Consider the following 25,934-nt stretch of genomic DNA (forward strand, 5'->3'; position numbering starts at 1 on the left):
TTATAGGAGTACCAGTCCTTAGTAGTGAACATGATGACTTATGCAGAGGATGTGTACTAGGGAAGTACGCTAAAGCAACTTTTTCCAGAAGTAACAATAGAGCAGAATGTGTATTAGGATTAATACACTCAGATATCTGTGGTCCTATGTCCACAAGAGCTCTTAGTGGTGGCGAATACTTCGTCACCTTTATCGATGATCACTCCAGAAAAACCTGGATCTATTTCTTAAAGACCAAGGATGAGGTCTTTGATTGTTTCTGAGAGTTTAAAGCTCTTGTTGAAAATATGACAGGGAAAAAGATAAAGGTATTGCGTTCAGATAATGGTGGAGAATATACAGACAAAGACTTCACAAATTTCTGCGCAAAGGAGGGCATCAAAAGAGAGTGGACAACTCCATATAATCCGAAGCAGAATGGAGTAGCAGAACGAAAAAATAGAACTATTGTTGGGGTAGCCAAAGCTATGTTGTATGATTAGGATCTACCTAGGTATCTATGGGCAGAAGCTTGCAACACAACAATGTATATCCAGAATAGAACTCCTCATAGAGCATTGGGGAAGAAAACTGCCCGAAGGGGTCTTCACAGGGAAGAAGCCGGAAGTCAATCATCTCAGGATATTTAGAAGCATGGCTTATTGTCACATTCCAGACGAGAAGCGCAGTAAACTGGATCAGACTGCAAAAAAGGGGTATCTCGTAGGATACAACGAGACCTCAAAGGCATACAGAATCTACATTCCTAGCAACAGGAAGATTGTAGTGAGACGGGATGCAAAGTTCATGGAGGACAGAGCTTTCAGGAAATCTCGTGAGATGCTTGCAGAAGATCAGTCAGGAGATGTTCCATTAGTCCAAGAGCAGCAGGGGCAGCAAGGAGGATAGGTAGGAGGACAGACACCTGGATCGAGTTGATCAGTACCAGTATCTCCTCAAAAGGAGGAAATGCTGATAGTTCTTAGCAGATGGAACGACAGGATCAGGAGGAGGAATTGGTCGAGCCTCCCACCACCAGTGGTAGAACCAGCAGAGAAGTACGACAAACACTTAGGGACGTAGAGGAGTTTGTTGGAGCTCCTAGAATCAAGAAAAGGTAGTGTAGACAACCTGACAGATACCAGGCATTGGTAGCTCAGGCTGAAGAACCTGCTAGCTTTCAGGAAGCCATTAAACACCAAGTATGGGTGGATACCATGGTAGAAGAGTACAATTCCATCACGATGAATGATGTCTGGGAAGTAGTACCTAGACCAAAAGATAGATTAGTTGTAGGATCACGATGGATCTACAAGATCAAGTATGTTGTAGATGGCAGTATAGAGAAGTACAAGGCAAGGTTTGTGGCAAAGGGTATGCTCAGAAAGAAGGAATAGACTATGAAGAGACCTTCACCCCAGTTGCTTGATACACCTCTATCAGATCTGTTCTATCCCTAGTAGCTCAAATGGGATGAGAGATTCACCAGATGGATGTCAAGACAACATTCTTGAACGGGGTGATAGAAGAGGAGGTGTATATAGAACAGCCTGAAGGCTTTGAAACTCATGAGAAGAAAACTCATGTTTGCAGATTAAAGAAAGCCCTGTATGGGTTCAAGCAGGCACCCAGAGCATGGTATGGTCGGATTGATAGTTACTTGCAGTAGTTGGGATTTGTCAAGAGTGATGTTGATCCCAATCTCTACTATTTGATGATAAAGAATGAGCCACTTATTCTGGTATTATATGTAGATGACCTGTTCTTAACTGGGTCATCCAAGCACATTCAAGATTGCAAGAAGAATCTTGAAGCTGAATTCGACATGAAGGACATGGGGTTGATGCATTATTTTTTGAAAAGATTCAAAATGCAAGATTGTCGACCCACGGCTACTCCCATGATCACCAATTGGAAGAAAATAGATGCATCAGGAGACAAGGAAGTAGATCCCACCTTATACAAGCAGCTCATTGGGTCGCTCATGTGTCTGGTCAACACTATGCTAGACATTTGCTTTGCTGTCAACACTCTTAGTCTGTTCATGGTGGAACCAAAAAAGGTGCATTGGGCAGCAGGTAGGCACACTCTTAGGTATGTGTGTGGAACAGTCGGATATGGGTTGAAATACTCCCGAGGGGAGGACGTTAGATTGAATGGGTTCACAGATGCAGATTGGGCAGGTAGTTCAGTAGACTGAGAAAGTACGTCGGGCTTCAGTGTTGGGTCAGGGATGATATCTTGGTGCAGTAGGAAGCAGAAATCGGTAGCTCTAAGTTCAGCAGAAGCATAATATATGGTAGCCATCACAACTACGTGAAAATCCATATGGCTCAGAAAATTGCTAGGGAGCTTGTTCAGAAAAAGGATGGAAGCAACCAAGGTTTACTTTGATAATCAGAGTTGTATCAAACTCTCTGAGAATCCTGTATTTCATAGCTCAGTAGAAGCAGAATATATGGTAGCCAACACAACTACGTACGAAGCCATCTGGCTCAGAAAATTGCTAGGGAGCTTGTTCAGAAAAAGGATGGAAGCGACCAAGGTTTACTATGATAATCAAAGTTGTATCAAACTCTCTGAGAATCCAATATTTCATGATCGGTCGAAACACATAGATATCCATTGTCACTTTATCAGAGACTGTGTTCAGCATGGGGCAGTACAACTACAATATGTCCCCACATGAGAGCAGGTAACCGATATACTCACAAAGGCTCTCGGAAGAGCTAAGTTCACTCAATTCATAGAGCAGATGGGTATGGTAGAAAATCCGTTTCAGTAGCAGCATTAGTTTGTAGCGCAGGGATAATTGTTAGTACTAGTGCTAGCAACAACACATATGCAAAAATTCAAAGGGAATTGTTAGATCGTGAGGGATTTAGATCTACGAGTATAGATCTAAACCCAACACCTAAGGCAAGATACCTGTCCCAATAGATGTTCCATCTTGCAGCAAATGAAATTATAAAGCGTATATAATTTAGAGCATGAAAATTACTAGCACATACCACATATCAACAGATAGAAGAACACCATGAATTGAAACTCCAAAGTCTTTCTATTATGAGAAATATAATTCCAGCAGAGCAAGGATCAGTACATGCGTTACAGATTACTTCATCCAAAATGAAATGAGGTGCTTCATAGCTTCCTTATATAGAAAATGAGAGAAGAAAACCCCTCCAAGTGGAAATAACATCTAGTTGGCTTGATCCTCATCAAAATAATCTTATCCATAGATCTTCTTTTGAAAATAACTTCATCTCCAACGTTGATTTTTTATTTACGAGGAAAATTGGAATTTCTTTTAAAACCCCTTTTTTATTAATCCAAAAAATAATGTTTTGGACTAATATCTTCAAAAAATTCAGGTCCAAGGGGCAATTTAAAAAAAAAATCCATTCCTCCCTTGGTGGAGGACCTCTGAAAATTAATTTTTTTTGACCCACAATTTTTTATTTATTTTCCACCTGGAGAGAATTTAATTTCTCTCAAATTACTTTTGACTCAAAATTCATTAAATTTTTGACTACTTAATTTCTTTTTTATTTTGGCCAGAAAAATTAATTAAATGACTAGAGGGGATTAATTAATTTTCCACCCTTAAATATTTTAGCCATGCTGTCTAACTATGAGTAACCATGCACTAAAATATTTTTTACAAGATATTACAAATTAATTCAACTCTTAGAAGGGGAAATACATTTTTGGCATAGACCCTCAAGACATTATCCAATTTTGTGACACAATATGATCTAGTATAAAAAATGTATAGAGTTGATAAACACTAGGACTCACCTAAGACCTTTTCAATGAGTTCCACCCTAGCTTTGGGTATATCTAGGAGAAAAACTCTGCCAATTATTCGTGTTTACAAACACAATTTTGTGAGGTTAAAAAACTCCCTAGGGTGAAAACCAATTGAGAAGAATAATAGGCTTACTTAGGTGTTATTACATGGCTTAACAGTCATACTAGAACCATTTACAATAATTTTGCAGAATATGGGTTTCTAATGATGAAAATGATGCCAAATGATGACAATGATACTCGAAATTTTTTTGTCCACTGCTTTGTACCTTGCTTCTTGGGCTGTTGACACGTGTTGTCAACAACCTCCAAGGTGTCAAAACTTCAAGCATGTGCCAAAGTCCAAGATCCATGAATGAGGGATGGAAGAGGAACGTGCCAACATAGGTTCAAGTATAACATCATCAAGGGGACGGTCCCATCAAATTTGCAATATATGGTGGTTAGACCTCAAAAAATGTGCAATGGAGCTTGGTTGATACAATTTCTACTCATTTGTCCATAGGATTTGTCCCATTCTATATTGATGACGTTTCAAACCATTCTTAATGTCTTTCAGATGATTAGATTGTTATTTGTCCTTATTGAGCGTACGATATGGAGGTTCATTTGGTGTTTCACATGAATCTTGTCTTTCTCCACCGCGATCTTGAATTTTCTTGGATCTTTGTCTCCTGCACTATGCTATTTGTTCTTATTGAACACACTATATGCCGGTTCGTTTGGTGTTTCATAGGGATCTTGTCTTTCAACACTGTGATGTTGAATTCTCTTGTACTGTCATTTACAATGGCTCCTTTACTTAACTAACACACTATAGTGCCTCCTTTGGATGAGTCTCTAATGGTTTTCTAAGGCCTCTATGTTAATTTAGTTTGTGGTAATCTCTCCAAATTGCCTTCCCTGCCTCACTACTTTCAAGTTTCAAGTACTCTCTAGGCTCCCCATGTGACGTGCTTCCCTCTAAATTGGACTTGAATAACATAACTAGGGAGGACCTAAACCCACAATATGTTCAACTTTCAAGTCACTTGGATCATGCCCCTTGAGAGGCTTGCATCTAACGTAGCTCTCTGTTCTGTGTGCTTTTTGTAATTGAGAGATGACTTGATTCTCAAACTTGAATAATACTTACAAACATTGGATGGTTGCCCTCAATATCTCTGATTAGTCAGTTACGACTTGGCACTCATTGGCTTTGGCTTGAGAAATGGTCACCACCTTCTTTGGTAGGATTGATTTGTCAGCTTTGCTTCCTTTAGGAGACTGAGTCTGAGGATCCACTTATATGTCCTACTTATAATGAGATTAGAGGGAGGTTCTAGAGCTTTTTAGGTGGATAACTTTATTTCTTTTTCGACTAGCTTGGTTCAACATGCAATAGATATAGGCACTACTTTAGATATCAGAACAGTGAAAGCCTAAATCTCTTCTCGATCCCCCACCTATTTTTCAGTGGGTTGCCTCACCTTCAAGAGAATTTTGAGGAACTTTTATCCTTGACCTTTGGGTAGGCTTCACTCACTAATAATCAAAGCAATTTGAGGAGGGCTGTAATATCCCTAAGGGCAAATTAACAATAAATATTTAAAGCAAAATAGACAGACACACCATAAAATCATAACAAACAATTAGACCATGAATTTGCTTCCCAAACAATGCTGTATACTCATTTTATTAATGGAAAGAGGTGTACAATCAAGGTACTGGAATGAGTGCACATGGGCTTGCTCTTAGCAAGCTAGCAAAAGTCCAAAATGATCGCTGAATCACCCTTCTCCAATCTACTATCAATTCGGCCCAAGTGCTGCGCTGTAAATGCCTAGAAATGTTGCTACTGCCTGAAATGATTTGTTGTTAGAGCCCTTTCTGTTGCTCAGAAAATTCCGGGAAATTAATCCCAACCTCTACTCAAGAAACCCAGAATAACCCATGAAGGGTTTGGCCAAAGCTTGACCTTGAAATTTCGACCCTCTTGGGCTTGGCTGGTTCTCCTGCTGGGTAAATCGACCCACCTGAGAATTCTGTTGCTGAATGCTCCCAAAATGTCTGCAAACCCTGTTAGAAGGCTTCCCAAGCCTTCCCTCCTGATTTCCTCCACAAACTCCCCTATCTCCACAACTTCCCGGAGTGCCTCAAGCTATGACTACGCAGTCCCTGCGCTGCTGTAACTCTCCCTGCTGCTGGAACTCGACTCACTACTGCTGGTACGAATTGGGATGAAGTAGAACTCCCTCCTTGGGCTGGCACTCGAAGTCCACCGAAGCAAGGGTTGGGATTTCCGCTCGAAAACACCCGGTGTGCTAAACAACACATGCAAACTTGGCTCATTGCTCAAGCGTGCTCTTGTCAAAAGACAAATTCTGAAAATGATATATGATGAGCAAAATGAGAGCCCCTCCTTCCTTTTGTCGATTTGGCTCCAAGGCTGCCCATGTGGGCCCACATGGCATTTCCCTCATCTATTTCGCACCAATGGGAGCAACACTCTCCATGTGGGCCGAAAATCCTTTGTGGTGCCCCCCACATTCCACCAAAGCCGCAATCTTTCCATCGAACTCTAATGTTGGGTTGCTTCTCAAGCCAAAATTCAAATGTGGGTCCCTTAGGCCCACTTCTCTTAAGTGAAACAAAGCAATACACCAAAATTGAGCAAAATTCGATATTCATTTAGTGAAACACTAAGTAGGAATATCACAGTCCTCCCTGCCAAAACGTTGCTTGTCCTCAAGCAACTGTAAAGAAGGATGCTGTAGTATCTATTCCCCCTCCTAGGTGGCATCCTCATCCGGTAGATTCCTCCATCAGATCAAAAACTCCTTGATGACCCTGTTACGCAGATGTCTCTCCTTGGTGTCCAAAATAGCCTCCGGTTCCAGCACTAAATGCCCCTCATCATCCATAGGGGGTAACTTCGTAGCAACTGTAACTTGCTGTCCCAGTGCCTTCTTTAGGCAAGACACGTGAAAAATGTTGTGCACCCAGCTCCCCGGGGGTAGCTCCAACTCATATGCTACCTCCCCCACCCTCCGAGTGACACGATAAGGCCCATAGAAGCGGGGTTTGAGCTTCTCGGCCCCCTTCTGCTTGAGCGTAGATTGTCTGTACGGCTGGAGCCTCAAGAATACCAAGTCCCCAACTTCGAACTGCCTCTCAACTCTGCCCTTGTCTGCATAAAGCTTCTGCTGATTTTGGGCCATTTGCAGGTTGTCCTTCAGAGCCCTCAAGATATCTTGGCTCTCCTGTATCCAGTCCTTGGCCCTTGGGGCCCTGCTGTCTCCAAACATAATGTCAGCGAAAGATAACGCATCATAACCATACAAAGCTCGAAATGGTGACATACCTATAGACATGTGATGCGTAGTGTTGTAGCAATATTCACCCAAGTGCAGCCACCATATCCACGCTCTCTGTTGCCTTGTCACATAGTTATGCAAGTAGCCCTCCAACCACTTGTTAACTATCTCCATCTGTCCGTCTGTCTAAGGGTAGTAACTGGTACTCGGGGTGAGCTCAGTACCCACCAACCAAAATAGCTCCTGCCAAAATCCACCCATGAACTTATTGTCTCGGTCACTGAAGATGGTCTTCGGGAGACCATGTAGCCGAAACACCTCTCTAAAAAAAATTTCGGCCACCTGTGAGGCTGAGTACCAGGCTGGAATGGCAAAGAAGTGAGCATATTTCGTCAAATGGTCTGCCACTACAGAGATGCAGTCTTTGCCCTGTACTGTGGGCAACCCGATAATAAAATCCATTGATATGCTCTCCCATTTCCCATCCGGAATGGGAACCAGCTGCAATAGGCCCGCGGGGTGTGTCTGCTCTCCCTTGTTCTGTTGGCATGTGTTACAGTCCCGGATATGCCTCAGAAAATCATCCTTGAGGCCCTTCCATGCAAAGCGCTCCCTGATGGTCCGATATGTCTTTGTGAACCCCTGATGCCTTGCTAATGGTGAATCATGAGCAACTTGTAGAATCTTCTCCCTCAGTGGGGAGTTTGGTACCAAGTAAATCCGGTCTTGGTATTTGATCACCTCGTTTATCACCCCATAACGATCATTTGTCACCAACCCATCAAGGACCTCACATGCAAACTTGTCCTTGGAGTACTCAACTAGTAACTGCGCCCTCCAGTCCAGGGCAATGCTCATCAAGGACAAAGTGGCTGGTCTCCTAGACAACGCATCAGCCACTACGTTGTGCTTCCCTTTGACATACTCAATGTCAAAGTCATACGCCTGTAGTTTTCTCACCCACTTCTGCTGCCTCTCCTGTAGCTGTTTCTTCTCCAAAAAGAACCTAAGGCTGTTGTGATCGGTCTTGACCTTGAACTTGTTCTCCACCAAATACTGCCTGAACTTGGCCAACGCATGCATGATGGCCAACATCTCCTTATCATAGATGGAGTAAAGTAGCTCATGGGGCAGTAGCTTCCTGCTCTCAAACGCTATGGGGTGCCCTCCCTGCATCAATACGGCCCCCACACCCACTCTTGATGCATCACACTCCAACACGAAAGGCTGAGTGAAGTCAGGAAGTGCCAACACCGGACAACTACTCATGACCTCCTTGAGGTGATCAAATGCCTCCTGTGCTATAGTGGTCCACTCAAAAGCCCCCTTCTTTGTCAAGTCTGTGAGGGGTGCAGCCAACTAGGAGAAGCCCTTCACGAACTTCTTGTAATAAGTGCAAATGCCCACGAACCCCCTTAGCTCGGTCACATTCCGGGGCTTTGGCCAATCCTGGATAGCTCTAATCTTCTCCTCATGTACTCTAACACCATCCTCCCCAATTATTTGCCCTAGGTAGAGCATCTTAGTCAACCCAAACTTGCATTTGGACAGTTTGGCATAGAACTACTACTCTAGAATGCAGTACTGTCTCAAGGTGCTGCAAATGCTCTTCCCACATCTGGTTGTAAATCAGTATGTCGTCAAAGAACACCAGCACGAACTTCCTCAACTGCCTAAGAAACACGTGGTTCACGCATGACTGGAATGTCGCGGGTGCGTTGGTCAGCCCGAAGGGCATAACCAAGAACTCAAAGTGCCCATAATGGCACTGAAATGCTGTCTTCGAGACATCTTGGTCCCTTATTCGGATCTAATGGTACCCTGACCGCAGATCAATCTTCGAGAAGAACTTAGCTCCCCTCAACTCGTCCATCATTTCATTTATACGGGGAATGGGATAGTGGTTCTTCATTGTCTTTTTGTTGAGGGCCCTGTAATCGATGCACATCCGTAAGGACCTGTCCTTCTTCTTCACCAGCACAACTGATGAAGCAAAAGGGCTAGAGCTGGGCTTGATATGCCTGAGTGCCAACAGCTTGTAGATGGCCCTCTCGATCTCATCTTGATAAGCCTTGGGATGTCGATAAGGGGTGGTGATGATGGGCTGTGCCCGTGGCTCCAACTCGATAATGTGCTCAAGCCCTAGTCACGTGGTTGTCCCGGTTGTTAGTTTTTGGTAGCATCGTAAGTGCTCTAGGCTTGAAAATTGGTGGAGAGGCTAAGGCACATGAGTTCTAAGGAACCCAGAAACCGTTTGGTGAAATTCCACCCGGATTGTATTTTATTAAAATAATTAATATTTTTAATGGGGTTCCTAAGTCTAAACTTAGGAAAATTAAAATAGTAATGGGTATTAATCAAAATACGGGTGAGATTGATCTAGAAGGCGGGTCAAGTCATGTTTTAATCTTAGCCGTTGATTACAGACTCAATCTCGGCTGTTGAAAACTCAACAAGAAAAGTATAAAATGGAGGCTTGGGGTTCATTTGGAAATACACATAGAGAGATTGAGGAAATCAATTTTTTGAGGTGAGAAGTTCTTAGGAGGAAAATCGATTGGGGAGATCTCGCAGCTGAGGGGCAGAGAGAATCCGGGAGAAGGACTTTATGGAAAATCCAGAAACCGGAACAGTCGGGAGAGTTGACAAAGAGGTGACGCAGTAGCCGGGAGAGTCGACGAAGAGGCAATGCAGTAGCCGGGAGAGCTGACGCAAAAACGCTGCCTGTCATGCAGAATCCAGAACTGGCGGAACAACCGAAACTGCTGGGAACTGCCAGAACAACCGGGATAGCTGACACAGAGGGCAGAGAAGCTGACGCAGGGCTGATGCAGAGCTTGAAAAGCTGATGCAGAGCCAACACAAAAATAGTCAAGGTAAGCCAGTCTTGTGTCGGATCAGCTGAAATTATGCTGGGTGAAGTGAGGTAAAACTCACTCAGATTTTCTGACAATATTTTCTCTGTGAAGGATCGCTAGATGAGCATCCTAGATTTGTATTCAAATATTTCTCCTGCATAATAATAAAGCCTCAAAACTGCTGCACTGGTTTTCCCGCATTGGGTTTTTCTGGGGACTATTGGGTCCAAAAATAAGTTTGTTGTATGTATCTTGTTCTTTGCTCTGTTTTCTGTTTCATGAGATCAAATATTTAATTGATGTAGGCTGTAGAAGTAATTTGCTTCAATATTCAGAAGAATAACTTGATGATTTAAAAATCAAGTAGGTCAAGTAGATTCAGATTTGCTACAGTAGGGGTTCCTTCAGTAGTTGGAATTTTCACACCGATGGTATGCCCCCAAACACCACTGGATACCTGTCAAGAATAGTCTATATCTCCGGATGGGGTGGCTGGGGCTTCCCCCAGTCTCTGAGATCCTCAACTCCACAACCCACTCAATGTCTCCATGTCTCAAGTCAGCCTCCATCCTGTGGGCCGAAACACGCTGTGGTGGGTAGGAGTGCATCCCCCTAAGCAACGCAGTCTTGCCATCTGGCCCTACAAATTCCATCTCCAACTTCCTCTAGTCTATTGTGACTCTGCCAAGTGTATAGAGCCATTGGACTCCCAAAACTACGTTAGTGTCCGATACATCCACCACAAAGAAACGATTTGTCATGGAGTAGTTCCCCATGGCCACTATCAAGGCCGGTACATAACGAGTGCATTGCATGGTCCTGTCCCCAGGTACAAGAATTGAGAATCCCTCAAACTCCTCAATTGTGATGCCCCTCCTCTGAACCAACTGAGCATCAATGAAATTGTGGGTAGTCCCACTGTCCACCAGAACTAAGACACGCTGCACTTGAACAATGCCTCCAATTTTCATAGTCAAGAATTTGGGTATCCCATGCAATGATGCAAGGACCCCTCAAATAGGAGCGAAGGAAACTCCCCCTGGTGGTGGTGGTCCTCCTCCTTGCGGTGCTGTGCTGTCCTCTCCACCCATCTCAAAATAGGTCTCATCCTTTGCATTGCTGTTAGAGAAGACCTCGATATAGTGGGCCTTGCTTGCTGCACACCTATGGCCTGGTGTCCACAACTTCTGACAAGTGAAGCATAATTTTCTCCTCTTGAGGTGTCTCCGGGTGTCATCATCCAGTTGCCCAAGCCCCTGATTAGCTCTCGGTGGTTGAGCCCTGGTGTCGTTCCCCCTTTGCTGGAAACCCTGTCTAGGACATCCTGTAAATCTCGGGCTTTCCCAACTGCATCCTATAATGTAGTGGGCCTATTGGACCTTACTAACCCGCGCAATGGCTCTGCTAGCCCATCCACAAACATGAAAATCCTCCTAGACTCTAACAAGTCAAGCACCATCACAGACAATCGCAGAAACTCTGAGATGTAGGTTTCTGCACTCCTGGTCTGCTTGAGCCTTGTCAGCTCCCTGAAATACTCCTCTGGATCCTTCCTCTCAAACCGCTCCAACACCCTCTTGGTGAAATCATCATAGGCAGTCACTCCCGCATGTCCCAACGTGGTCAATCTGTGGAACCACCAGTCGTGGGCTTCCCCTTCTAGATGCAACGTGGCAATCTTGATTGCCTCTCCTTCTGTCATTTGGTTCAGCTGGAAATAAACATCTAGCTTTTCGACCCATGCCTTGGCCGAGCTCTTGGAGGACCCATCGAAGGTTGGGAGAAATAGCAACCCACAGTGCGTTGCAAATTTGTCCTCTGCACGTAACCTCCTCCACTCTGACCCTTGGGCTTGTTGTTGCCCTTCAACTGACATAAGTCTTTGAAAGTGATAGCCCTCTCAAAATTAGGTCCATAAGATTGATACTCTAGGAATAAGTCCCCATAAGGTGCCTCCTCCTGCTTTGGCTGCCCACTTGCTCTAGATTGTAGGAATGTAGGAATGGTGGATCTAGGGGGTGTATTCTGAATCAATGGCATGTTGGCATGGAGAGATGCATGGTGATGTGAGGTGCCAGATCCTTCTCCATAGTGGAAATCCCCTTGGACTCCCTTACCCTTGTTGCCATTTCCATTTCGTTGGCTCATTCCTTCAATGTTTCGAGACAAATCCTGCACTGCCTTTAGTAGGAGTTGGGCAACTCCTTCTCCTCCTCCCTTTTGTCTCCTTCATTGTCCCCCATGTTGGTTTCTTCTACCTCCGGTTCTGTAGTCACAGGATCAGGGGTGATCTCTAATTGTCGTTCCTTGCTTCTATACCTTTGCCTCCGGTATGTCACATTCTGCCTATCCTCCGGTGTCATAGATTGCGCTGTTCCCATAGGCTGTGCCAAGTCTATGAGCTTTGATACCACTGTAATATCCCTAAGGGAAAATTAACAGTAAATATTCAAAGCAAAATAGACAAACACACCATAAAATCAGAACAAACAATCAAACCATGAATTTGCTTCCAAAACAACGCTGTATACTCATTTTATTAATGGAAAGAGGTGTACAATCAAGGTGCTGGAATGAGTGCACCTGGGCTTGCTCTTAGCAAGCTAGCAAAAGCCCAAAATGATCCCTGAATCACCCTCCTCCAATCTGCTGTCAATTCGGCCCAAGTGCTATGCTGTAAATGCCTAGAAATGGTGCTGCTGCCTGAAATGATCTGTTGCTAGAGCCCTCTCTGCTGCTCAAAAAATTCTGGGAAATTAATCCCGACCTCTACTCAAGAAACCCAGAATAACCCACAAAGCATTTGGCCAAAGCTTGAGCTCGGACTTTCAACCCTCTTGGGCTTAGCTGGCTCTCCTGTTGGGTAAATCAACCCACCTTAGAATTCTGCTGCTGAATGCTCCCAAAATGTCTACAAACCCTGTTAGAAGGCTTCCCAAGCCTTCCCTCCTGATTTCCTCCACAAACTCCCCTATCTCCACAACTTCTCCGAGTGCCTCTAGCTATGACTGTGTAGTCCCTGCGTTGTTGTAACTCTCCCTGTTGCTGTAACTCGATTCACTGCTGCTGGTACGAATTGGGATGAAGTAGAACTCCCTCCTTGGGCTGGCACTCGAAGTCCACCGAAGCAAGGGTTGGGATTTCCGCTCGGAAACACCCGGTGTGCTGAACAACACATGCAAACTTGGCTCACTGCTCAAGCGTGCTCTTGTCAAAAGACAAATTCTGAAAATGATAGATGATGAGCAAAATGAGAGCCCCTCCTTCCTTTTGTCGATTTGCCTCCAAGGCTGCCCATGTGGGCCCACATCAAATTTCCCTCACCTATTTCGCACCAATGAGAGTGTACTCTCCATGTGGGCTGAAAATCCTTTGTGGTGGCCCCACACTCCACCAAAGCCGCAATCTTTCCATCAAACTCTAATGTTGGGGTGCTTCTCATGCCAAAAATCAAATGTGGGTCCCCTAGGCCCACTTCTCCTAAGTGAAACAATGCAATACGCCAAAATTGAGCAAAATTCGATATTTACTTTATTCCTTTTTCGACAAGCTCGATTCAACAAGCAACAGATTTTGGCACTACTTTAGATATCAGAACAGTGAAAGCCTAGATCTCTTCTCGACCGCCCACCCATTCTTTAGTGGGTTGCCTCACCTTCAGGAGAATTTTGAGGAACTCTTATCCTTGACCTTTGGGTAGGTTTCACTCACTGATAATCAAAGCAGTTTGAGGAGGGCCTAGAGCCAAAGATTGATGCCCTTTGCACATTGTTCTACTCTCCAGGCCCAGAGTCAAAGATAGATTCCATTTCTACAATGTTTTGCTCTCCTGTCTCCATTGAGCAATTGGGAATCCATTCAGAGATTCTTCCGCTTCTGGCCTAGTGATGGGCCTCCTTGTTCTAAGCAACCCCCCAAACAAAGATCCTTTTGAGGATTATTCAAGGTCCCCAAACCCTATGTGTTCTCTAGACAGTCTTTTCAGACAATGTATTGGCCCCTTCATGGCGATAAGGACTCGAATGTGGAGAATTATTCCTTTTCTCCCCCTGTGTTTGGCCTCGATTTCTAGTTCAGATACTTCTTGGCATGTTCAAGATGAGTTTTCAAGCATGCAGTCATGTGTTCATTATGTCTTGTATCTTTCCTTCTTTGTGCTAGTCTTTGAAGCTGTTCTTAATTTTTTCTTCTTCTTGCTGTTAGTGTAACTGTTGTAGGTGCTTCTTCACCCATGCTTTTTTTACCATGGATGTAGTACTATTTTAATCCCTTTGAACTACCTCAGTGGTCATTTGGTTTACAGTTGTACAATTATCTTATCTATGCCATTATCTTATGGTAGAGTTGTTCGTCAGGTCACATTTTCAAGTTACTATTAATTTGGTTCACAACTATGTTTCATTTTCTTTAGTTTCTTTCTTTGTTTTAGTACCATTTATTAGCAAAGTATTTGCTTTGTGTCTTGTGATTTACATGAATGACATATTTAGATCCATGAAAAATTGTGCAACAATAGCATGATATTGGTTTTGTTTAATTGATAGGAGTAATTGCTTCTGTTAGCACCTATATATCTGTGTGTGTGTGTCTATATATATTAAATCTCTTAATGCCAGTCCATATTTATTTTATCACGACAATTATTTATTCCCAACAATTTATTCAATGAACCAAATAAATTTTGAATTACCGAAAAATAAAATCATTGGTATTTTAACCTTTAGAAATATATGCAATGGAAAAGTAAAAATTAGGAGAGATCAATCACACACTGTAACAGATAAATACCCACAACATTCTCCGTTATTCATTAATCTGGAAATTCAGGGTTTTCGACACAAAAAGAATTACAAGGAAAAATACATTCAGTGGAACCTGTAACTCAGCTCCTACTCGATGAATTCAGCCTCTGAAGGAACTCATCCCGAAGAATTTCGGCCCAACAATTTACTAGCAAATCAACATTGCGGCTTCCCTTCAAGCTGCCACTGCGCCTTAGGAAATTTGGCCTTGGGAAATTGGCTTCTCCAATCAAATCAACCTCCCTCTCTCTTTAGCAACATGGCTCTGCAATCTCCAGCAATTTGGCCTCCTAGATACGCCTTCGAATTCTCCTGTATTTTTCTTCCTCTGCGCTTCAGTCTACTGAACCACTCGCACTAGAGGAAATCACTCTCTTGTTGTGTCTCTTCTCCTGTGTCTTCACCTCTTCCTTGTTTTTTTTTTTAAATATCTTTATTAAGTCCAGATCCCTAATCCTAATCTCCCTTCTTGAAGATCTTGGAGACAAATGGTTGAGATCATGTCTAAGTAACTTAAACAATTAAATTATCTATTCTTAGAAAATGACTTAATAGTCCACAATAATAAATTAATTTTAATTATTGTACTTTTCAGTTTTCCTAAGTTAGACTTAGGAAATTGGCTTCTCCAATCAAATCTACAGTGTTCCACGGGGTCGCGTCCCCCCACTTGGGGGTCGAGTTTCCTAGCTCCCTCGCGCTCCGGGGACTTGGGGACGACTAGGGGTCATTTCCCCATGCTCCCAAAAAGCAGGGTACGCGTAGAAACTTGTAAGGGGGTGTTTCCTCGATTTTTGGGTTGAATCCTCCAAATGGGGTCGTTTCCTAGGCGAAAGGGGTCGAGTGGGGTCGTGTGGGGTCGTGAGGGGTCGTTTCCCTAGACAAAAATCACAATTTTTTTTAATGAAACAAAAAAATCCTAATTTTTATGAACCGGGAAGGGTTTAAACTTTATTTTCAATGTTCATTTCATATTGTTTCATCTTTTCATGATATCGCTCTTTTCAGCTGGATGCAGAGACTAGCGGGGCATTACCTTGAGCAATTATGCTCATTTATGATTTATCATTTGATATGTTCTTATGTTATTAACTTATTTGCTTTTCTGTTTCAAACTTCAATTTATTTTGAATCTTGATATATGATATATTAGACTTGAGTCTTGACTCTATAAAAAATTGACTCTTGATGTATCAGACTTGACTTTTATTTCAATATTCAGTATTCATAGTTGGAACTTCAATATGGTTTAAACTTTAAAACTTTAAACATTTATTTTCATTGTACATTGTTAGTAGTTACATTGTACAGTTACAAACTTACATGTATGATGTATGATTATATGATATCATGCTTTTCGTTTTAAATTTGTTTCAGACTTTAGCTATATGATTAATATATTTATCATTTATCCTTCATGATGTAAGTGTTACATATTATATAATGATAAAGAAAGTTAGATTATAAATATTAAAATTTCAATGATATATCATATATTTTTATATTTATAAGTTTTTAAAACCCCGACGTCCCCCCACGTTTCCTAAAAATTGGTGGGGAGCTTTTGCATAGGCCGCTCCTGCGTATCCCCGCTTTCTCGCCCCCACGTCAAGGAAACTTGGTGGAGCATTGCAAATCTACCTCCCTCTCTCTTTAGCAACATAGCCCTGCAATCTCCAGCAATTTGGCCTCCTGGATACGCCTTTGAATCCTCTTGTGTTTTTCTTCCTCTGCGCTTCAGTCTACTGAGCCACTCGCACTAGAGGAAATCACTCTCTTGTTGTGTCTCTTCTCTTGTGTCTTCACCTCTTCCTTGGGTTTTTTTTATAAGCTTTATTAAGTCCAGACCCCTAATCTTAATCTCCCTTCTTGAAGATCTTGGAGACAAATGGTTGAGATCATTTCTAAGCAACTTAAATAATTAAATTATTTATCCTTAGAAAATGACTTAATAGTCCACAATAATAAATTAACTTTAATTATTGTACTTTTCCTATGTTAGATTTAGGAAAGAAGACATGCTAAGACACCAAGCCTATACAGAAAACCTTCCAAAGCTATACTATATATATATATAAAAGAGTATCTCTTGCTTTAGAGGAATGAATGAGAGACAGGTTTTAAACTTTTATGTCATTTGAGTCGTCCTCCAAAAAAGTACATATTTCTATTTCACAATTGTCTCATGTCACCAAAAGGTTTGGGCCTTATCTTGCATGTGTAACTTTTTGCACTGGGAGAAACATTTTGGCAATGTCATGTTTAACATGAAAATAATATTTCGGTAACCATCCTGTCGCCTGTTTGTGTGCTATCCAGTTTACAATCTGGAAACTTTAGTTTCTGGTAAAAAAATATAAAATCGTGTCGCTTTTCATGAAATCTATATCCATTGTTTGTAAGATATCATTTTCATTTTCTGTAGGAGCTAGCAAATTTTCATTATTTATTAGTGTGTCAAAATAGAAGAGGTCATTGTTCATTTTTCTGCAGATTGTATGGACAACTCTCTATCAGTTCGTCCGATGGCTAAATTTGCAAGATCTGCATCATTAAGTTGTGGTTTAGCAGCTCTACGTAACTCTAGAGTTGAAGGTAATTTCCCTTGTTTTTTTCTGCTTAGCATGTTTGATATGTGATTGCTGCAAACTAATTTCCTGTTAGTCAAAATTTAATTGCAAGTTTTTGTTTAGAGGAAATTCACACTGAACTTGTTTTGTCAGTCAGATAACAAATGTACCAAGGGCAGTTCAGCCTCTTCTTCTGACGGGAAGTCAGGGTATTTCAGTTATACAACGTGCAATGTTTCTGGAAGAAATGGTCAGCCTTCCTTTGTAAATGGCAACCATTTCAGAAATCATGTCTTTTCTCCTGGGCACAAGGTTTCCTCTGGGAGGGAAGATAACGATAGCAATTCAGATAGTCCGGGGAATGTTTCTGGAGATGAGCCTGGTTGTTTCAGTCATGCAAGACACAATAAATTTAGAAGAAATGATAACCACTCTATGGTTACTCGTAACAGAACCAGAAATCATGAGTTTTCTTCACGGCATGATGATTCTTCTTACAGGCCGAACAAGTGCTTCATCACGAAAGGAAAACATGGGAATTTTCTTAGCAATCAGATACCAGAACAGCGCAGATTCTCTGATTTGCTTGGAGAAGAAAAAGACTGCAGGCCCTTAACTGCTGGAAAGTGAGTTGTCTTGCCCATTGCTTCCCATCTCGTTGTCTTATTCTCTTGTTTTATTATGACCTGTGGTAACTTGGTCATTGTTCTTGGTTTGTGGAAAATTGTTCCAATAATTTAAATGCACTTTAAGGAGGCTTTTTGCTATTGCTATAATTTGAAAGGGCACGTGCACACCAGTTTTTGCTTCTATTACTGTTGTGTTAATATCATTATGCTTATTGATTATATGAAAGGAGAATGCACAATGAAGTCCCACAATTCCTAATCTTTTTTGTTGCGTCTTCCTTATTAAAGACTATAAATATTTTCAGCAATAAATGTAGATGAAGAAGACGGATTGGCAAATTGAAGAGAAGAAGAAATATACTGACATCCACATCAAGGAAAAATGGGCCATGTGACCAAGTGAAAACCACAAACAGGTGGATAGGAAGCGTAGTGCCTAAAATGTGTGTGATCTAAAGCGATCTAAATGTAGGTTAAAATTACATCAGGAAAAAATTAAAAATGCATCGTAGCTTACAGTTCCGTCCAGCATTAATACTAAAAGAAGTTGCCCAAGTGAAGTACAATTATTATTTTTAATTATAACACAACAAGAAGCATAATCTCTCTCCCTGTAGTAGAGACAACTATAAAATTTGAATCTGCAACTATCAGTTTATACAATAGGGTCATATTTCTTGCTATTCATTGGCTTTAATCATATGACTGACAGATCAGCTGTTTGCAGCCTTCATACCCTGGGTTTGTATCCTTTAGGGCATCATGCAGGTCTTCAAAATGTTGTTCTCATACGACAATCTAATGAATTGAAATAGGTTATTCACAGACATAAACGCATCATACCATTTCACTCCCCATATTTGGCGATTTGCATTTATCCTATTTGTTGAAATGCCTATGTTTTATCTTGCCCTCCGTAGGTCATTGTGGGTTAAATCTTTTGCCGCAATCCCTTTCTTTTGCTTGTATCAGTTACTATTTGTTTGTTTGAATGATATAAAAGAGTGATCTGTCCACTCCTTTCCTCCATAGGAGTCCTCATTCTTATTTGCTTTTCCCTTCACACGGGGTTGGTCTCTATTTATTTGTCCAGGGCTTAGCAATTTGGGTGTACCCCTTCGTATTGTTACTTTGTTTTGGCCCTTTTGCCAATCTAGATTCTAGATTTTTTGTAGTTGCCTTATGCAATCATGCACCACCATTGAAGTATTCCATACTTTTCAAGTCTCGTTGATCTAATTTGGTAACTTGTGGACATTAGTATAATTTCTTTCTGCTTTTCTGTTACAGCACAGTCGTTGAGTTATTTACATCCACCCACATGTCACATTACTATTTCATGTGACAAGTGTGATTTTGCTTTTGCTTTATTAACTGCACTTAAGTCACAAAATTCCTCTCTAAAATGAGATATTCTTTGTGATACGGCTCCAGAGGGGATAGCGAGAACACCTAAAGCCCATTTGACTTAAAGTGATCTGGCAACTGACGGTCTAGACCTTGAAGCTTTTCAAGGAATCAGGTTAGGCCCACAAAGTTAAAAAAGACAGATAAGAGATAGTAATGTTTTCTCATTAATAAAAATACTCTCAAAGAACAATGTTGTGCACAAAATCTGCAGAGAATTGAATCAGTGCATTACCAAAAATCAATGAATGCTGAAAGCTCACTCTATCCACAATTTACTGCTAAAAATCAAGAAAAATTCTGCAAAACAGGAAAAACCAATTCATTGGTTTCTGTTGGCGAACAAAGATGGAGAAGAGGCTTTTTCTTTGTAGAAGGGTTTAAGTGTTTGCTTTGTTTCATGTTGTGGGTTAAAGACAGTGACAATGGCAATGCAAAGAATTTACAAAATGGAAGAAAAATTGGAAATGAGAGCCCCTCTTCCCCGAGATTATTTTATATTATTAGATCTGGACCAATGATGCTAGTGAGAAGAAAATACTCTGACGCAGTGGTTTACTGTGTTTTCTTTTTCTTTCTTATAATATGCTTGGTATACCATCTAAGATTTTAATTAGCACATCATAATTTACTTTTTTCAAATTTAGAATTGAAGTAACTTATCATGACTTATTAGTTTTCTTTTTTGGCTTGGAATACTTGATATTCCTATTCCAGAAGAAAGGAGGCTTTATCTCTCACTCAACAAGGTCAAACAAGGAAAAAGGTATTTTTTTGAGCGCTTCTTTTCAAGTCAGCATTTCTCATCTTTATGGCAATAAAATCTGTAAGTATTTTCTTAATGATTTAGACCTCAAGTGTGCCAAATTATAAGTAGCAGAGATTAAGATGGAAAAGGCATTGTTTGATTATCTCTAAATATGTATATTTTTAAAATTTGGCCTTGAGTTATGGATGTCCAGCCAGGACAGTAGTTTTGATTATACTTACTTCAAGCCCACTATATTTTACCTATATCAAGTAGAGGCCATCATTATCATTGAAATAAATAAACCTATGAAAGAGAATTTCTGTTTTAGCACTATTCTTTCTGTTCTGCCCAAAGATTGAAAATGACGACCAATAACAGTGAAGAACTAAAAAAGGAACACTTCTATTGAAAACCTGAAAATAAAAGGAGATAACAAATAGGGAGTACCTCTCATTCATCTTACATTAAAAATTGACAGTACATTATAATATCAATACAAGATCCTATTGGGTAATACATTGACGTGAATGGCCTAGGATGTCGGTATCTTGTGGAATAATCGTTGATGACCACAGGATCTTTCGGTTGGTGTTTGATAAGGTCAAATATAATGAGAAAGTACTCCTGAGTCCTAGCATCCAAGACTGAGGAGTCTCTAGTAATTGTAAAGAAACAAGTAATATATTGTTGAAATTAGGTGGCCTTGAGAAGTACTCCCACAAGCCCTTGGTGCTAGCTAGGTTTGTGAGGAGAAAACCCACAAAAAGAAGAATTTGTGGGCGAGGCACCCAAGTTTGAGGTTCTGTTCCAAAGTGGGTGGGCTTGGAACCCAAGGAAGCAATTTAATATGCTAATTTATTGATCAGTTTGAGTTGGCATCACCTTAATGGAACAAGGGGTTCCCTAAGTGACCTATGGACAACTATAAGTAGCCAAAGGATAGTCTAAGTCATGAGAGGTGCAAGGATACACACTTGTGTAAGGAAAAAGACAACCCTAGAAGTGCTGCAGCAAACTAGAGAGAGGCCGAGTAAAGGATAGAAGCCACAGCAAGGAGTTGTGTGAGCAAAAGAGGCCAAGTTAAGGAGTCTACCTGCAGGGCCTGCCGCAAACATAAAAGAGGGGCAGAGTGTGGACAGGAAGGCCAGCGGCTGTGGGACAAGTCGGGGGTGAGTAGGCCTTGTGCAGGCAGTGTGCTCCTGGCTGTGGAAAGCAAGGAGTAGGGTTGTGTAACAGAGATTGCAGGAGGGCCGGTAACAACATAAAGCAAAGGGCTGCAGTAGGGCTATTGTTGATAGCTGTAACAAAGGACTGTAGAAGGACTTGTTGCCAAGGACAGCAACAAGAAGTAAGTACAGTTGTGTACTTATTTTATCTTTTTTGGGCAGATGAGAGCCTATGGATTTGGCCTCAGCCCTAGTTTGTTGGTCAAAGGATTGATCTCATTTATTGGCATTGTACTGGGAATCTAAATGGCCATGATCTGTGGTATGGAGCCCTATGGTTTTCCTATTAAGGGACTGATAAGGAACAAGATTTGGGCATTAAACTCTTGTGTACGATCATTGATCTGATTGCTGTTATATTTCCGTTGTGCAAGTTGTTTTGAAGTTAGAAACTGCTAGTGTGTTTATGTTTCTAGCTAAAGATAGACCAGATCTGGAGTGTGTGGATTTCTAACATGTATTTCGCATGGTGCCTTTTGGTGATGCTGATTTCAAATATGTTTGGCCCTTTGAGTCATATCTGCAATGTAATTTGGTCTCGTTTTAGCTACAACACAATTTGCAGGAATGAGTGGACCTCAAAAAACTAGTAGGATTTGTCTGCCCTAAACATGTCAATCTCTAAGAGGAGAATAGGGCCTTGAGAAAGGGCTTGACTTCTATTGAAGAAGTTGTACAAATTTACAAAATGTGGAAACAAGTAAACGTTTTTGAAACAGTTAGTTGTGGAAAAGTGATGCCCCCCACCTAAAAGAGTATGGAAATGCAGAAAACACAGCTTTTAAAGAATACAAAAATAAAAAAGTTCAAATTCTTTTAAATAACACATTATCTTGCAAATTTGAATAATATTATCAGAAATGAGAATTAGACGGGAACCCATTGATTTTGTAGCCTCGGAAGGTCTTTTACATTGGCTTGGTGTCTTAGCATGTCGGAGACATTTTGTTGCCTCTTTAGGTGCTCACTAGGTGGAGTAAGTGATATTATGATTTCTTTCTTAAGATGAACTTAGGAAAAGTACAATAATTAATTTAATTAATTATTGTGGACACTTAGGCCAAAGTTGAGGATAAACAATACAATTAGTTAAGTGAATTGGATATAATCTCAACCGTTGATCTCAAGTGAGGCTTAGGATTTAATCCTAGCCATTGATCACTTAGGAGATTAGGGTTAGGGATTTTGGCTTAATGAAATTATAAAATAAGGTTAAGGGAGAGGTGAAGACACACAATTGTGGAGGAAGCGATTTTCTCTAGAGTGAGAGACTTGACTAGATTGAAGAGAAGTGAAAAGTGGAACAAGAAATCTCAAGAGAAATTCAGGGAGGTCGAGTTCAGGAAAGAGGGAGGCCGCGTTGCTAAAGAGGAGGGCCAAATTGTGGAGGAGGCTGAAATATCTAGAGAGTTTGATTTTTCAAGTGTGCAAGTGCCATATGGGGTGAGAGGAAAGGGGGGTGATTTGCTGGTGAGATAGGTTTAATTCTCCATGGCTGAGTTTCATCAGGAAGGTCGATTTCCAAGGGCTGATTTCATTGACGCTGGTTTTCCCAATGGGGCCAAGTTTTGAGGGTACTATTGTTGCCACCTTGCACACACACCTAAGTTAGTGAGAAAAAACCCTTAACCCCACAAGGTGTGGTTTGGTGGCAAAACTAAGAGATGGGGTTGTTACTTATTCCCGACTCTCTTTGTTAAAGCTCTCTCCTAGGTAAGCTAAGGGGGGTGGTCCCTAATGAGAAGTTATATGATATGAGTTTCTAAGAGATACTAGAGTCAATTGGACTAGTTCAAGATTATGAGCAAGTTCAACAAGTATGATCGGCAATACAAGATATGAAATGAAAGATATTCACAATAACCATCAACACATAATTCAAAGATAAGCATGTAAAACCAATGCCTTCAATATTGCTTCAAAATAATAAACACTTGCTCAAAAATAAAATGTTTCAAAATGAAACACCAAGTAGTCCTGCAAAACAAATGAATGTTAGATAAAGATGATATCAATTTGCAAGATATATAATTGCTCTTAAAGAAATGCTTTAAGCGAAGGTACTATCATTCATGATTCAACGCATGTAAAAATAACAATCTAAGTGACTTGAAAAATGAAATGAAAATAAACCAAAGCTTCACGTGCAATTGCAAAAGGGAAAGATATGATACTTGTTAAGAAAATATTTCATCAATGAAAAATGATCACTTCAATAGATGTTCACCATAACAAGCACATGAGATAAACTTGCAAATAATAAAGCTTTAGAAATAGAATTGGTTAGGATGAGATGCATTTGACTAAAGTGAAATGGAATTATCTTGGTAAGTTTTAGACTAAATGCTTATACTAGGTGAGAGACCTTCTTTTAAAACTCTTGCCAAAGGGTAAAAATTGGGGTGACCACAAAGAAGGGGGGCCAAGGATGCACTTGTCGTCATTAACGATACCCTTCCCCTAATCCTTACAAGCCACATGTGCCTACAAGGGGACAATGCTACCTTCATAACTGTAGGGTCACACACTTTACTTTACTTCATACCAGTTGGAAGAACTTTCCAAGAAAATCTTTGCCCTATGATGTCTATCAACCAAGCTTATGCTTGGAGGTAAATTGAATTAGAAATGCAAGTTGTGCTAATATGCCTAAATGAAATGCATGTAAGTTCTCCCCAAAGAAATATTGATTTTGCAATGCTTCAAAATAAAATAAATGAGATAGTGCTCAACATAAATTGCAAATATAACTTCAATTGGAGAAATAAAATGGAAATTAGCTCACAAGTGTTGCATATGCTTCATCAATTGATTGAAAGTAGACAAGCTAATGAAATGAGACGATCACTTTTTGGTTAAGGTAAAATTGCTTCAAGTGAAGTAAAATGCTCCAATAATCACCAAAAATATAGCATAAGTTAACACAATAATGAAGCATGTATCAAATAGTTGTGAAACAATTTAACAAGTTGAGTGCAAAAATGGATAAATCAAAGCTTGTCCACAAAGTAAAATGCTTGCAAATAAATGAAATTGCTTTGAGATACAAGTTGCAAATGTTGAAACATTAAACATGCAAGAACTTGGATAGCAAAATTAGCAAATGAAATGTGAAGTGAGGTTGTGTTAATTTCCAATTAAGCATGCAAATGAAATGAGTATGAAAACTAAGAGAATAAAATGCAAAGTCAATCCACCCACAAAGTCCTCCCTCTAAATGGAGAGGAGGGATGCCATGGGTAAAATCCCAGGCTCCCACAAGCAAATTTTGATCTTTTATTAAATATTACAATGGGAAGAAGGCCTTTAGAAGGCTGCCAAATGCATGAAGGAGAAGTTACAAAGCGTATGACTTATGAGAGCCAGATCTCCTCTTGCTCCAAGTATTTGGTTTGTGCACAAGCTGTCCCGAAACCCTTGCAAAACCACTTTGTAAGATAAGACTATGAAGACTCAAAGAACAAATGAGAGCTCCTTTGAAAATGTATCAAGAGTGGGTTGGTCTCTCCAAAGACTTCCCCTCACACTTGATTCCTTGATCCCAACAAGATGTTCACTCTACAAAACTTCAGTCAAGAATTAGTTCCATATAGATTTAACAATAAACAATGATAAGAAACTCTAGATATTTATTTGAAGCCAACTAAAGCATTCTATACTTAGAGCATACTTCTAAATCAAATTTCAATGCAAGATAGTTCTACATTAACAAATCTACAAGAGCATATGGAAACAAATTAGATCAAAGCATGAGTAAAATGAATTATACCAATGATCAACAATTCATCACACTCCAAAAGGAGGAACACTTCATGAATGAAACCCCAAAGTCTTTATTGATAATTCTAAAAGTGTACAAGGCAACAACGTTTCCGCAAGCACAATAACTAGTAACAATGATACATAATGAGAGCTCAAAGCTTTATTATATAGATAAATGAGAGCAAATCCCAATGCAACAACCAAGTGACAAATGGAGATAGAGAAAATCCCAAGGAAGGAAGTCGAATTCCAAATGGAGATGGAGAAAATCGCAAGGAAGGAAGTCGAATTCCAAGTGGAGATGGAGCCATAACACATGTGAGTCTTCAAGCAAATCAAATTCCTCATGTGGCCCAAGGAATTTCTGCTCGCAAATCGAATTGTCCAAGTGTGAAGACAAACAAAGGCAAGTGTGAACCAATCAAGGAGTTAACTCATGTTAATCTCAATCATCAAACGAAATGATGACACCTCATCCTCATGCCATACGTTGATCCTCCATCTAGAAATTGTGCGGGCCTCCTCGGGGAAAGTGTTGTACCTTTTGTTGAGTGAAGATGCCAAGTGTGAGAGCTAAGAGGAGTGGAAGTGGAGACAAGTCTCCATCAAATCCTCCATCAAATATTCCATTAAGATATTCCTCCACATGTGATTATCCTCCATAAATTTGATTTTCCAAGTCACTAGCTCGATTTCCCTTCTTTAATGCCAGAAATTCGATTTCCACATGTGGTCAATGCATTGATGATGTTAGGTGCCAAATCATCTTCCACTTGTCCTTTGACTCATTCCTTGACTTGAGATAATTTCCAAGTCATTTCCATGTCATTTTGTCACATGG

General features: G+C 40.7%; 1 protein-coding gene across 2 annotated transcripts in view; it reads left to right on the forward strand.

Annotated features, from left to right (window-relative positions):
* Window positions 1–25,934, forward strand: part of LOC149260620 (uncharacterized) — a 368,482-nt gene that overhangs the window by 40,763 nt on the left and 301,785 nt on the right. Inside the window, exons 3-5 of one of the 2 annotated variants that reach the window (XM_089420916.1) lie at window positions 17,242–17,343; window positions 17,476–17,944; window positions 20,072–20,120. In XM_089420916.1, the coding sequence (XP_089277042.1) occupies window positions 17,242–17,343; window positions 17,476–17,944; window positions 20,072–20,120 (620 nt within the window). The remainder of the gene's footprint in view (window positions 1–17,241; window positions 17,344–17,475; window positions 17,945–20,071; window positions 20,121–25,934) is intronic. The other variant, XM_089420919.1, reaches the window with a different exon arrangement.

The sequence above is a fragment of the Pinus tabuliformis genome, chromosome 6, assembly GCF_031772625.1.
Source record: "Pinus tabuliformis cultivar Carrire ecotype Pingquan chromosome 6, CPIR1, whole genome shotgun sequence".
NCBI lineage: Eukaryota > Viridiplantae > Streptophyta > Pinopsida > Pinales > Pinaceae > Pinus > Pinus tabuliformis.